General features: G+C 35.0%; 1 protein-coding gene across 1 annotated transcript in view; it reads left to right on the forward strand.

Annotated features, from left to right (window-relative positions):
• Nucleotides 1–16298, forward strand: part of LOC149781837 (contactin-like) — a 104296-nt gene that overhangs the window by 11308 nt on the left and 76690 nt on the right. Inside the window, exons 4-8 of the mRNA XM_089936025.1 lie at nucleotides 3167–3496; nucleotides 4791–4886; nucleotides 6822–7052; nucleotides 14497–14593; nucleotides 14911–15095. Of these exons, the coding sequence (XP_089792151.1) occupies nucleotides 3167–3496; nucleotides 4791–4886; nucleotides 6822–7052; nucleotides 14497–14593; nucleotides 14911–15095 (939 nt within the window). The remainder of the gene's footprint in view (nucleotides 1–3166; nucleotides 3497–4790; nucleotides 4887–6821; nucleotides 7053–14496; nucleotides 14594–14910; nucleotides 15096–16298) is intronic.

Raw genomic sequence — 16298 nt, forward strand, 5'->3', positions numbered from 1 at the left:
GAATGCTTCTGACGCTTCTGCTGTCTTTACTTAAGACACGGGGAACAAATGCGATTTTCTCAGATGGAGCCATTGGCATTAACAAATACTTAATTAAGCCTGCTACACCCCTGTTACGCTCTACGCCCTCACTCTCCCAACCCCCACCCTTCCCACTCCGGCTTCTGTCGAATTTGTGCCCATCGTTGAGATGTAATTTCAAGTTCCTATCCCTCCTGTTTCTACTCTGAAACATGAAACCCCGAGTGCATACTAATCCCAATTTCTCGTTAGCTTGAAATATCATTGATCAACAACTTCCTGAATGTAGCAGCAAAGATTCACCCACTGATGAAACACCCATTCATATAGGGTTTACATCTAATGAAAAATTGCTGAACCTTTAAGCCTTTCATTTATTAAGCAACTAAGCAACTCTAAGAATGCAACAATTCTTTGTACAAACTGTAGACAGAATTGCTCGGGAAAGAAGGAACACCATTTGTATAGCCTGTGAGGGACAATATAGAGTCTTCTGTCACTGGTACAAGCAGAGAACTATCTTAAAATCCTCGGTCTGACCAAAAGCTAACGTTTTCCTGTGACTTTCTGAAGAGATGAAGTTTGCCTCAATCAGTACAATGGCTACCGGTCCACCATATCTGGCGCCTTTCTCCATCGTGGAAGAGCGGATATACCCCAGAAAAAGACCTCTGCGTCCTTCTACCCAGTTTCGATTTATCTCGACCGAATGTCCTGGCCCTTTGTTTGAAAATAAACCTTCCTTGGGTTTTGACGTGACTGAAAAAGACACCCTTCAATGCAATCTGAAGCCTCGCTGATTCATATTTCGTACAAAGCCTGTTTCCTCTTTACTACATCAGCCGCGAAATTCATGTGTTATCCGTCGACCCGAACTCACCAGTTTCGCGACAATAGTTTGGTTTCTCTTATGACGGAACATTTTTTCATTGCCCAAAACATTCTATATCTCATGGGTAATCAGTGTTTTTTTTTTGTAGAAAGCTGATTTCACTGAACCTTAATTCCCATAGGCTTCTTTAGTACCCTGTCAGGACATTCTTTGTATTTTTTTCTTTATCATTTCTTTTTAATTAAGCCTCTACCCATACATTTTGGCAAACGTTTAAAATCAGCAAACGTTATAGATGAACATTGTCATCTAAGTTGAATAATTAGAATATCTGGACAACAGTTATACCATGATGTTAAACATATGTTGGAATAAAACGATTTTTCATAAATTCCAAAAGAGCCAATCATCAGCGGGCAGTTGACAATTTATTTAATATAAGTGAGAAACGACGGTAACTATAATGTGAATCTTTTCATCTATTTTTTAAAAAAAAAAAACAGACGCCATTTTCAGACAGGTAAAAAAAGTTTATTTTTATTACCTTTTTCAACTTCTCTACCTTAGAAATTTTCAAATCATTAGAAGCAGGACCTTAAAAATCGAGATTTATGATACAGTTCACAATAAACAAATTTTGAGTGACCTGGACGAAAATTGAGTCCATCACCTCATCAGCTGAACAAATCACTACTTCTGATTAGATTGCCAGCAGTATAAATTTTGACTGATTCCTCGTGAAAATTATCTCGAAGGCGGTATTCGATGGACACTAATACTGATCGATAAATACTAAATGAAACGAACAAGAGCCAAAGTAGTGGGGGAATTTTATAATTGACGTCATCACAAGTATCCGCCATCAAACGTCATTATTCTCTCATTTGAACAGATGATTCATGCAGTGTTTGCTTTCATGGCTCATTTAACTTTGTGATCAGCTCAATTCTGAAATAGTGCTGCCTATTGAATTTGAAAAAGCATGTGTAACATAGAACAAAATGCCATTAACCACCATGTTTTCCTTAGCTCTTTTTAAATAAGTCTCAGATCTATAGGAATGAAAATCTAACAAGACTTTGGAAAAGGTCTGCATAAACCGACTGTTTCCAGTAATCTTGAACCATGACCCGCGTGTAATAGCTGTGTAGTTTATCATACGATTAACAAATGTGGCACAAATGATCCCAAAATATGTCCATTGCAATCGGGCACAATTATTAAAGTTTTTCCCCTGCAGAAATGTTATGTAGGTATTTATCATGAGTGTTACAATTGGTTCTTCGTTTCACTTTAATGTTTTCTTTTATGAACAGACTCGTTGGCAAGTTTCAGCGATTTAATTAACATTTTATTACACACCCAATCGATATTACTTGTTAATCTGGTGTTCCCTACACCTTGACTGGAACTATTTAGTTCTTGTCAACGATGTATGCGCAATGATATTATTCGATGCAATGAATCGGGTTTTATAGGTTTTTATTTGTTGTGAATTCCATCCATGCAGTCTAGGTTAAATACTTCCAAAAAGAAAAAGAGGGTGCATATTATAAAAACAAACACGCATACATGTTTTTATGAATCAGAAGGAAACCTCAATCTATATGGCGTATGAATATTTGTCGGCCTGATGACTGCACGTATCCATACGCCATATAAATCTAATTCGATCCACAGACTCGAAATAAAAGACATAGGCAATTTTGTGCAAATAGTTATCATTAAGTTCCTTTCAGATTTACCTCCTTAGGGGTTAAGGGTGGAGCGAGCGTGTCTTTTAATGAATTGTCTTAGCTTCGTAATGATTAGTGTCAAGTCTGGTGGGAATGTATTAAGAGTTTTAGGAAATATTATCAAATAAACAAACGTAACAAAGACTTAAGGCAACTTTTCTATGACTCGGATCATAATCCATGGGTAAAAGTTCACATTCTCCGAAAATGTGTGTTACGGTCTTGGATAAAAAATATTTCGTTTGCTTATATTTCCAAAACCACATTGCATCATTATGAAGCTAAGACAATTCATTCTGCGACACGTGCTCTTGCCATTTTGATCTTTGGGATTTATATCACAGTCATATAACATGTACGTTAATATATCGGCTGAAGTTTTTACATTTGCTTATAGTTTTAAGCCCCTTTAAGGGACTTTGTTCATACATTGGATGAATGATTATACATCGTGCTTGTTCTTTTCATTTGACACTTGGGTCGATGTCGCAACATTTTCTACAGCATTGCTTTGATCGTGGGTTCGATATCAAGGTGCTGGTTTTCTCGTTTTTAATATTTGATATTATCTTTTCAGACTATGGCCTAGGAAATGCAAATCAAAATGCTCTTAAAATGGGACCAAAAATTATTACAGAACCAGATAATATCGTAGTAGTTGGCGAGCTACCGATAGTTTCTATTGAATGTGTGTCCTCGGGAAACCCTCCACCAACATACAGCTGGACACGAGGACCTGGGCTGAATGAGACTGTCAGTTTTTTAACTGATCCACGCTACACAGTCAGTGGTGGCAGAATCGCGTTTCAGAATCCGTCCGCTAATAAAGATTTTAATGACTACCAATGTAAGGCGGAGAACGAGTTTGGAAGCGTTCTCAGTCAGAGAGCAAAGCTTTTATTCGGATGTGAGTTCTAATTTAGTTTTATACTAGTCTCCTACATACAGTAATGTGTTATGTTTTGCTATGTTTTTAAAAAATACATTGATAAGCAGATAAAGAGTTACATAGGTATTACAATCCATCAAAGATAGCGACAGCTTCAACAATGTAAACACATTCAAAAGTATGAAGTCAGGAATTTAGAGGGGCGTGTAGCGTTACCCTTGTATCCGTACATGATCGTTTTGCATTCAGATTAGTGTGGCGGGCATACGCCATATACTTTCTAATTAACTGTCCATACTTACGTCTGCAGACTATCACTTAAGTTCTGAATATACCTTAGACCTCTAATTTAAAACTCAGTATTTAGACAATTATGAAAGTCATGGCCTCGTATTCCAAAACACTTAGATACACGCATGCTCAGATTTTGAGCTAAATTAACAAATTGAAGACCTATAATAGCAAAAATGTTTTTGAGTTTGAGTGAGCACACCAGTTGAAAAACTTCCTGACACTTCAGACCCTGACTCCAAACTAAAGAATATCACGTACAGCTTAGACTACTAACTTCTGACTTCAGACCATCACGAGCCCTGGAGACACTTGCCTTCTGACTCCAGAATATCTCGAAAACCTCAAAGATGCTTCAGACTTCTGACCTTACATTGCGATCTTAAGACCTCAGACTTAGCACGTTAGACATTGAACTTTATGCATGTACTTCAGACTTGAGACTTTGTGTTTAAAACTTTCACATTCCACTTTGTATTTCAGATTTCATGCTAAATGTGAAACCGACCTGTATATTCAACAAAACTGTCGATGATTGAAAATGATTGAAAAATATTCGAAAGGCTAATTTTCCTAAATTTGAACTTATATGTCATAAAAGATATAAACCTTAATTAAAATAAGGTTATTATTATTATTATTATTATCTTGTGTATCAGATTTCTTGCTTAGTTTTGTAGTTACGTAAGTTCGTTAACACGTTTCTGAAGGAAAAGACCCCATTGTTTATCACAGTTTATAAATTTGTGGTTTGCACCAGTCAGGAAATCTATGAAAATTGGTACCCCTAAAAAAACAAACTTTTATTCAGTCGTTGACATCACCGTTATAGTTATTATTATTATTATCATTATTATTATTATTATTATTATTGTTATTATTATTATTATTATTATTATTATTATTATTATTATCAACTTCATTATCAGTATCATCAGTAGTAGTAGTAGCAGAAGCAGTACTACTAAACAAAATTCTCAAACTTGTTCGCTGTAATTATGCTGCGTTTCCCAATCGACAGATCTTCATGATTTTCCACCGATTCCACCAGAAGATGTTTACGCGCAGATGTTCGAAGGAACTCGACTGGGATGTTCTACCCCATCCGCCCTTCCCGGTAGGTACAATGAAACCTGTCAACTCCGAATCCTGACCATTTCGTATTCTTCTGAAATCCTAGCCAACATTCACGTATCTCAACGAAAGACAAAAATTTCGCCGTGTTAAAAATGTATGTATGTATGTATGTATGTATGTATGTATGTATGTATGTATGTAATCTTTTGGAATTTAAACCCTTAGGATTAAAAATAACATAAGATAGATGCAATTAGCCTGGGTTACAGTAACCTATATTTGTTTAAATGTTTTATTAGCTGATATTTATTGATTTATTTTCAATTAAATTTTATTTTTAGAAACACATTTTACAGTATAATGTACACCATGCTATAGAAAGTGCATTTTTTCAATCAAAATAAATACTTTTGGCTTAATGGTGGAATAATGGAGTACACTGTTACCAAATAAGCAAAATATTTCTTTATTTTCAGATTTGATTGCAATATATTTTCCCAAATTATTTCGGTATTTAAGAAAATATTCAGCCCATATAATCTAGACATGTACTTTTTCATTTTATATATATATATATATATATATATATATATATATATATATATATATATATATATATATATATATATATATATATATATATATATATATATATATATATATATATTGTATTTGGCAAGATGAAATAAGAATTAAAAAGGTTTTTCATAAATTCGGTCTGTACGTGTGTATATAGCAGTTCTTACACTTGGCACAACATCCATGCTTTCTTTGTTCCTGATCGAGTGAACATCATTCCACAGTCTGTTTAGTACATTACATTTCCAAAACAAATGTAGTGAAATTTCAAGGAAATGTTTAGATAAAGGTCATTTATTGGTATCAGACAATTTTATTCTATAAAATAAAATGAATTCGTTGGCAAAATTATACGAATAACTCGAAAATAAATTAATTGTACTTTTGAGTTTTTTGTTTAACACACATTTACAGGATACAAAAATATTCAAATTGAAAATTTAATTCCATTTATTTTCATTAATTGGTTTAACATCACCTTTGAAAAGTATTTTGTAAAAGTCTCTCAACCTTTTATTGTTATGAAATATAAATTCTAAATGGAAAAGGAGTAAATGGTTTGGCCAGTGTAGTCATATTTAACTTTAACTTTCCACATAAGATCTGCACACATAGAATTATATCAAGAAAAACAAAGAAATTCGTTTCCATACATTATTTAGCTTTAAAGCCACCAAAATCAATAATAGTTCTCTGATCTGTAGGCATATCACCGATACGAAATCGCATTATGTCAAAAACCATTTCTGATATAAATTAAAAATTTTGTTCTCTTCTCTGGCAGGTCTTCCCTTTCTGTATCTAGATTCAAGAACCTCGGTAATGGTGAACTGGTATCGGGAAGGGGTACTTTTTATTTCTGCTTTTTCAAATTTAGGTAACAGATCTGGCCTTTTGTATTGACCAAAGGTCAGAGTTTACAAATGTACTTCATTTGTAATCGCCAAATCAACCTACGAAAATGTTTCTTAAAACACAAAACTGAGTTCAACTGATACTCGACATGAGTAATGCCGACAAACCTGATGACAAAATCAAATGAATATGTGTGTGTGTGGGTGTGTGTGTGTGTGTCTTTCTAAACTGCATATTTTCAGTGAAATGATACACTCTTGCCATGAAACGTACATGTGATTCTTTGTATTGTTTCCAAGAAAGCACATACCCTTTGCAATGCCCAGGATGGATGGAAAACGGTAATCAATCAGTTATTGTCCTATTGGAGGAAATAAGGTCAAATGTCACCTCTGAGTTATCGATGCATTTACCTCAGAAAATCGATGAAATTGCCATGTTCTATGGATAATAAAATAATCCATGGACTTATTTGCCATTTACAAAAGATGGCATGTTTTGTGGGTAATGACTAACCATTCACTTGTTTGTCATTTTCCAGAGGTGAGATACGAATGGTTTAAATTTACGACAACCTCTTTCGTAACTCCCGGACACCCATATCAGTTTGTCTCCAACAGTGGCTTCTTGTATATGTCTGAGGTACAACCAACTGACAGCAAAAGGTATTACTGTCTCGTGACCCTGACAGTGCCATCTGGATACCGGTTAGCTACGTATCCACCGCCTAGCAAGACGAACCCAGGAACGTGGCTGAGAATCTCTGGAACAAGTAAGTATATCCATCGATGTCATTTTTCGTAACGATAAATAAGATGTACATATTCTTTTCTCTGTAATTCCTGCAACTTCAGTACCAAATATAATCATAAAGCAGTAGATTTTTCTTAATGATGAAATGTCTTGAATTTTTTTTTATGATTGTTTAAATTATTTGTTTGAATAAAAAATATGAATGGACAATGCCGAATGTAATGGACATATGTTCCTTAGTCCCCAGCCTTTGTCCTGGGGAAGGTGGGGTGGGTTCGATTTGATAAGTTTGAGATAAATTGCATGAAAATTTATAAATGTTTCTTTTTGAAATAGGCACACACACACACAAAAAAAAAATAAAAATAAAAGCTTGGTCGCATCACCAAAGAGTAAATGAGGCTTCAAAATGGAAGTCTTGGTTTTCGGTCATAAATGGAAAATGTCCACGCTAAATGCTGTGTTTTGAATAACTCAGCCGTTAGAATGCACGGAAAATGTGTCAGAGGTTTTGGGATCAAAATACATCATTATCTTTTCCATGTTCTGTCATAAGCATCATTTTCACTTACCAAGTTATGACAGATGATTCGGAGCGTGTGCAAATAGAGCTAGACTATATACTTCACACGAACGTGTCTAAGTGATGCGAAGACCTTCAACGAGTCTAAATCTAATGCAAACCCTGTCTGGAATCGCTTTTTATTCTTTGGCTGCTACTTTCCACTTCCAAGAAAAGGTGCGATACACATCAATCGGGTGAAGAAAAAAAATGCCAACGGATTTTAGGGCATGTGTTTTCAATGACTTTATTACTCTGGGAAGCAAAATATTATATATCCCATCTTTTCTTCCAGATCGCAGTTATTATTATAATCTTGAGCTAATATTTCTCCAAACTGTCTTTTTTGTCAGTTTTCCGAAGGATCTACTTCAGTTCCTGTAGACATTTTGTATACTAATGGTAGTAAACTTCCGATATTGCGTCACAACTCATTATGATCATTACATTCTCTACTGGCTCTTTGTAGTGAACTTCCTGTCCAGCGTTGCAGCTCACGCGGGTCGTACCATTCCATGTCCATGTTTATGTGGCGCATAAATACGTAAAGATACCGCTGGTCGACCAATGGATAAACTCAGTCTCCAATAGTACAGTTTAAGAAACCTTGCGAACGTCGCAAAGAACGTTCATTTGGATTATTTCTAAAATCTTTTCATTATAGGGTACACATAATTTTGGTTGGGGTATTTTAATGTGTGGAATATCTTCGCTAAATCACGATAAGCCTTCATAAAGCAATACAACTGCCTTTCAAAATTCCTTTTATTTTAAATCTGCGATGAGCGCAAAAATATTCTGTGAACTACATTTCTAAAGAAGACACGTTTATAACGTCAATGCTGTGCTATTGGAATAACTGCTACCGCCACTAAAATTCAATACTGGCAACTTGAGCAAGTACGCATTGCAAGGAATATCCAAGACCATTGCAAATATTCATTTCCTATCCGTCCGTCACTGCTCTCTTTGTAACCTGGATACAACGATTCAGACAGAATAATCGTTTTTGGTATGATGCTTTTGGGCGATGCTTAGATAATTAGTAGGGTTTTTGAAATGATGTCAAATTACTGCAATGCTTTGCTTACTGTTTTAGAAGATTCTATTTGGCTCTAATGTTCCATTTTTCGAATATCTGCTGGGGTTGACAAAACTCTACTCGCATAAGCTTATGAAACAAAACTGAAATTTAATTTAACAATGTCGGAAAATCGCGACAGTGGCCTTTTCTATTATTTAAAGAATTGTTTAATTTTAATATTTCTTTATTGAAACCTATGCAGTATCCGTAAAATGTTAATTTTAAGAACATTGTACAGAACCTCAGTAAAAAGAACAATTTTACCATTTTTCTATCCTCTACGTTCCCCCCCCCCCTTCAGTATTACTATTATCGCATTATTTTGTCGTCATATGGAAGACTTTTTTGCGACCATCTGCAAAAGAATCACACATACACCTGATTTTTATATAGCTTTTTAAAATGTATTAATCAAGTAATAGCACATTGTCGACACAAAGCGAAAGCTATATCGCACGAAACTGAGTAACTACAACATTTCAGTCCGATCTGCGCATTTTGGTATTCAGAGTTTTTAAATTAAAAAATTCATTCAGATTTTGAAATACACTGAATACTACATCTTATCTTGAAACAATTTTCAGCAGTAAATAGTCAGTATAGTTTGTTTTATTAGACACGCTAAGAATAGTGTTTTGAAAGTAAAATTTCGTGTTTTATTGTATGAAATCAATGTCAGTGGTTTCAGAATACTCTGAAATGTTGTGGAAGGGGAGTAACTGCTACGGGATTGTTTCTCCTGATTTTGAGAAAATTGACAGGAATACAGAAGAGGTCTGAATGAACTAAATGTTTTCATAATAACGGAAACGGTGCTTTGAGACGTTTAGTAATAAAGGATTTTTATTGTGACGAGTAAAAATGTTCTCGGTACACGATTACTGTTTGAATCAATTTTTGCTTGATTATAAACCGCGTACGAATTCGAAGTCTTTAAAAATTCCGTCGGAAAATCTTTTAATATGAAGAATTTTAATTTTCATATGTTACAAGAACCTTCTGTGTTTCTCACAATCGAAATTTCAGAAATTTGAATGCTTGTTCCAAAGTTTGGGATTTAATTATATAAGGTGAAAACTCAGCGTCTTTCAATTATAAATGTTATTTTGCATACGATAAAACAACAATATGTAAAGCCACTTCAAAAATGAGTATGGTTAAATCTTACTGATCGAGAATTTTGTCATGTGTTATGCGACTGATCATTCGATTTGATAAGTGATCGGTGGATTCGTATGAAAAATCTAATCACAACAATGATAATTACATCCATTTTCCGAAATTAATGCTTTGGTTTAGCTTATATAAATAATTATTAAATCTAATAATAATAATAATAATAATAATAATAATAATAATTTCACGAGGATAACACATTTAGTAATGAGTTTGGTAATGAAAGACCCATCTACCATGCGGTCCTCAGTTTCCGTAACAGGTTATGTTATACTATTTTTGAAAAAAAAAGGTCACTTACAGAAACTCAAGTTTACTCGTACACGTACTCACATATTTAAAATGAATTAATTTGTGTAACTTTATGTGTCAACACATACATATATGAACATATTCAGTGCAGGCGCACTGTTGAAAATGATGTCGATCGAAAGTTTACATACATGACCTTACGCTATCAAACTCGACGCGATGCAAGCACCCAAACCAAGCTGCTGAACTGTTGATGAGATGCTTATTTAACCTAAAAATAATTTGGCAATAAAAAGACAAGTTTTTATGTTGTTGTTGCTGCTGTTGTTTTACTTTTATTCCATGCATCTACTCCACCATAGTCCCACGACGGCTGTTTGTGTGACGTTGTTCTTGCTAGCGAGGAATCTATATCAGACACATATCTGATAGAAGGTTTTAGACCAGTCTCGGACAAAAGTAGCAATTATCGTCAACTGTATTGTAATGGGTATACAATAAATTGAAGTACCATAGGTTGAAGAACATTGGTTTCCATCGTTATGTAATAACTGTTTCATATTTTGTTGCAGAGTTTGTCAAAGATCACTCTCTTAATAGTAAGAAACGGGTGTAAACATATTATAATTAAAATTAACGTGATTACATATGACAATATATGACCAAAAGAATAAACTTTTGAGTATTTTCTCAACAAATTAGTGCGTGCTTGTTGCTAAAGGTTTGACAAAGGACAGGAGACCAGAAACCAATGGAAATATTGGATAATAATAAAGGTACTATAGCACTAAACCTTATTCTGAAGTATCATCTGCGACCGAAATGCCAATATTAAAATATTGGCCTATCTTCCAGGAGCTGAATTTCCGTGACCTCGTATGCAAAATTTCCGCGCCTATTCGGTTACTTTCGGGATGTGACGTCATAGTAGCGACTCCAGCAGCCCAAGTGGGAGTTGCCAGAGTAAAAGACAATACCGTTTTGCGTTGCTTACGGGTGTAATAAAACATTAAGAAAAGCCAGTGGACAACATTTTTCTTTCTTTTCCGAAAGATAAAGGCATACTGAAAGAATGGATACATTATTACAGACGAGTCGATTTCAAAGCAACACCATACAGCCCTATGTGCTCGTTACATTTCTCAAAGAACTGTTACGACAGGGATTCTGAAAAAATGGCAGCTCAAGGATACGCAAATGCTAGGCTTAGACAAAAGGTTGGCTCTGTTCCAGACATAACGTTGAATATTTTAAATCCTGGGAAAAGTGTTGAACGTGCGAGTTACGAAAATAGGCAGAAGGCCGAGTAAGTGACCACAAAATGCAACAATCAATTCACAGATCTTTTATCTACACCAGCAGTGCTAAAAATAAATCGGATAGCCCGACACCCTGGGTCCCTCTGGTTTTAGTTCCGGCCCATCCTGTATTCAAAATGAGGTGCCCGTCAGGCTTGTCGAAACAAAAATTGTTTGCCTGAGGAAACTTTGATCGCGCTGGTGAAATTAGTAAATGTATTTTCAAGATGTTGACATGCATGCCTTAACACGGCACAATCTAAATCAAATCAATACTGTCCAAGGTGAAATTTAGATTTGATTTTAATCAAATGGAGGCTTTGCCAAAAATAATATTCTAAACCTGTCGTGTTTCGAGAAAACACAATTTTCAGTAATCTTATAAAAATTACAAATTTAAAAAAAAAATCATTGTATACATGTAGTATGTATAAACGGTAATCTGTAATGATTGGAACTGATATAAAATTATTCCTTGGGCAGTTTAAATAACAGCGATTAAAAGAAAAGAGGTCAAAGTTTCACATTAAATGGCTGACAATAGAAACTGGGGGGGGGACTATTGACCCAACCCCTTGCCCCAATGTGCGAGCGCCCATGGGACGTACCTTTTCTCCATGTGATACGCCTTATTATTCTCCCAGGACAAGCCCATTTTGCATATTCTGGTCAGCTCTGGCTAAATTGCAAAATAGCTAAAGTTTTGATTTAAGTACGAAAAAAATAAAGCCGATGTGACCGTTCCGGTGGCCTAGTGGTTAGAGCGTCCGCCTCGGATGCGGGAGGTCGTGGGTTCGATCCCCGGCCGAGTCATACGAAAGACTTTTAAAATGGTACTAACAGCTGCCTCGCTTGGCGTTCAGCATTAAGAGGTTAGTGTTAGGACTGGTCGGCCTGGTGTCAGGATAATGTGACTGGGTGGGACATCATGCTACATGTCTGCGGCATGATGCCCCAGTGCTAGACATCACTATAAACTGCCACATTGCAGACATCGTAGCGATATGACTGAAAAATTGTTAAAGCTACGTTAAAAATCAAAATCACATCACATCACAATAAAGCCGATGTGACTGATGAACATATTCCATCCTTGCATTGATCTTGTGAAAACGACTGCCCTTCGGACATACTTCAAAGAAACCCTGTTCGACAGTGTGTGTGCGTGTGTGTAAGCACCAGCAATTGATTGCCAAAATAAACGATGCCTATTTTGTTGTTACTTACGATGCCATGGACTTCAGGTTTAAGTCTTGATGCATGTAACTGTTTGCTGAACAAAATATTTATTCACAATTAGTTCTTTAGGGCCACATATACTGCATGGTATATTTTGTTTTATTCCTTTTAATTTAATTATGGTAATTAAACTTTACATATACGGTCGAGGAATGTCAGGTGTTAACTGGCCGAGTTTCTTTGGCGGAAATGGAGATGCGATTTTTGTTTGCAGAGAAAATTTCACAGTGATCATTCATTTAAGCTAATTGGTGACAATTGTATTCTTTTAAATTTGTTATAGTATAGTACTGTTGTAGTTGTTTAAAAACATCTGAAATTTACTTGAATAATGTTTAATTTTCACGTTCTATTTACTGAAGAAGAAAAAAAAAAGAAAAAAAAATGTTGTGTGATATTAATTATTTCGTCCAGTGCCGGATTTAGACGTGTGTGCGTGTGATTTGAATTTTTAACGTAGCTTTAACAATTTTTCAGTCATATCACTACGATGTCTGCAGTGTGGCAGCTTAGACTGTGGATTGCATACGTTATATCTATTTATAAACGGTTTGGGGTTGGTTTTTTCTTCATCTGACAAATGAAAATTGACAGACATAATGTAATTATCGGGACTTCGCTGCGAAAAATTTAGAGATATTACGAGATCGAGATGTAGATGAGGAAATACCCCCAAAATCAGGAGGTTTTTCTCCCGGCTTGAGAGTTGACAGGTATGAACTGTCCGGGCTTGTGGAATTTCAGTCAGGGCTTGAGTTTATTTAAGTCACCTGCCCGGGGCCTGTGCCTAAAAATATTCTTTTAACACTGACCAGTACAGTACATAAACTATTATATCAGACTGCAGATTCAAGTTTTGAATGTGCAACCCAAATGTGGTCTCCTTCCGTCTGCCTCGCTCGCCAATGTTTATGTTTGTATTCGAGGACTGGCTAGTATTGCGTCACGGTACCACGTGATCTGTCGTCTCATTAAAACTCGGAAAAACTCGGCAATTTACGGAATCGTGGTATCTTCCATGCAATAAAATCACTACCCACTTACGATATTTAATTTATAAACATGTCAGTCGAATTAAAATCTGTAGAGAATTACATACGTAGAAGGAAAATTTTGATTTCTAGTCTCCTTTAAACAAATTTTTTAAAAACATTAGAATTTTTAAACGGTAAAGTTAATCAGTTTTACAAAATTAATTATTTTACATGCTCGCATTCTACAGGTTTTACCGTGCATGCGGAGTTTTTAAATTTTTTTACACAATGTATTTATTATTTGTTCACAAATTTAAATTGTATATCAAAATATTTAATTTTCACACACCCTTGCGTGTTCCGTGAAAATCAATCCTTTTTTATAATTCCTTTTCTTTTTTAAGAACTACATCGTCTATCGAGAAAATTAATATTTTATTCTTTGATGGTCTTGTAGAACATTTTCATTTTTTTGACTGCTAGCAAAGATGTAAACGTCTGAAGTTTTTATTTAAACTGAATTGTACTGGTTATCTTCGTGTTCTCGAATCTACTTTTCTTTCTGGCTCTTAATTATTCCTACATTTAAACCTGTCAAATGAAGCCCATAATTAAACTTCAGTGTCTACACGTACCCTATTTTGCAGGGTTGTTTATTAAAATAGTACGTGTGTCATTATACTGTTTAAACATAACGTTTATAATTTAACTTGTTACGAGTCTATGGTCTTAAACTAAGAATCAGAATAGAGCTAACACCACCAAGTTTTGTATAATTCATATATATATATATATATATATATATATATATATATATATATATATATATATATATATATATATATATATATATATATATATATATATCTTTTTTTCAGAGGTGGGGGATTACGGACCAATAATACATACCCACGTGTTTCCCACACCCGCCCTCAGAGGTAGCAACGTGAGGATGGAATGTATCGCATACGGCAGGTGCGCATGGTTTCGTCTAGATAGGCCCCTACATTTTGCTTTGGGAAATTTCCCACAACTGAATATTTATTCCAGTCACATGTTAAATATTTAATGGGAGAAATGAGTTTAGTTTTAATTGTGGCACTGCTATTTCTCACTTGCTTATTATGTGTATAGCCATAGCTCTGCTGAAACATCACCCTCAGTCAAAAAGTAATCGTGTTTGTTGTCTGTTCAGTGCCCGTAATTTTATATATATTTGATTTTATAATATATATGAAGATCACGCAAAACCAAGCTAGGGGTTAGGTTGAACAAGACTATATTTCTTGCAGACTGCCTTTGTCTTACACATGGAGAAGACAAGACGGGCGACCACTTCCTCTGGGAGCAACTCTTTCCGACAGAAATCGCGTGCTAACGATTCGCAATGCCCAGTTTCAAGACGAAGGTGATTATGTCTGCACGTGCTCCAAGGAATCAGGCTCTGCAAATAAAGTTATCAGTCTGGTGCTGGAATGTATGTACTCTCTCTCTCTCTCTCTCTCTCTCTCTCTCACACACACATGTGCACACACACACGTCTTCAAGTGTTCAATGGCATATTGTTCCACATAACCTGTTTGTTTCTTCTTTTCCATTCCACTTTCAGACGTCCGTCTTTATTTCCAATCTTAATGATTTTATTGTCTTCTTTGCAAACCATAGGCAAGCTGTACGACATATATAGCAAGCAAAACCGTGATTTATTCTATATACTTGATATATATGAAGTTTCATACGCTATTTGGTACAGTTGTTAATTATATAAGATGGCATTCATGTGTTATGAGAAAGCATGTGTAATTAAAATGATATCTCGTTATTTAATAAAATATCTCATAGACTTTACAATATAAGATATTGTATGTACCTTATAAGACATACTGTACACATTACAATATATCTTGTATAATATATAACATATCTTGCCTAATTTGAGATAAGATATTTAAGTTATTTCATAAAGTTTGCTGTGGTCATATTGTATTGGAGAAATCTGAATTAATTGTTATGAGATATCAACTATGAAAAATATCAGGTGACATTTATAAAATATATTGCAAACTTTAGGAAATATTTTATAAACTGTATACCAGATAGACTCACTTACAATTGACTGCTCTGGTGGCCTAAGTGATTAGAGCATCCACTTCGAAGGCGGTAAGTTACAAGTTCGAGCACCTGCCAAGTAATATCAAAGACTTTTAAAAATGGTATTTGTAGCTGGCTCGCTTTTGCACTCAGCATTAAGAGGTTAATGTTAGCCTCAGTGCTAGACATCACTATAAATTACCACACTGCAGACATCATAGCGATATGGCTGCAAATTTGTTATAGCTATATTAATAATCCAAAATCACACACGCATGTACGTACGCATGCACGCACACACACTTATAATTTGAGTCCAACTGTAAACAACATAGATCCTAACCTGCCATTGCACAATGTGCCTGCAGATCAGAGTCAGTGTTTGTTATACTGAATAAAATGCAAACAAATTGCACAGACATTGATCTTCCAGCACATTATGAAATGGCAGATCTGGGTCTATTCAGTTTGAAGTTGGACTCCGCTTCTATATTAGTATATATGATAGGTAATTTTTAAAGGTTTCATAAGATATCTTATAACCAGTTAATTCAGATATAAATTTAGTAGATATTATGTATTCAATTTT

This window comes from Sinohyriopsis cumingii, chromosome 15, assembly GCF_028554795.1.
Source record: "Sinohyriopsis cumingii isolate HCF-2022 chromosome 15, ASM2855479v2, whole genome shotgun sequence".
Lineage (NCBI taxonomy): Eukaryota > Metazoa > Mollusca > Bivalvia > Unionida > Unionidae > Sinohyriopsis > Sinohyriopsis cumingii.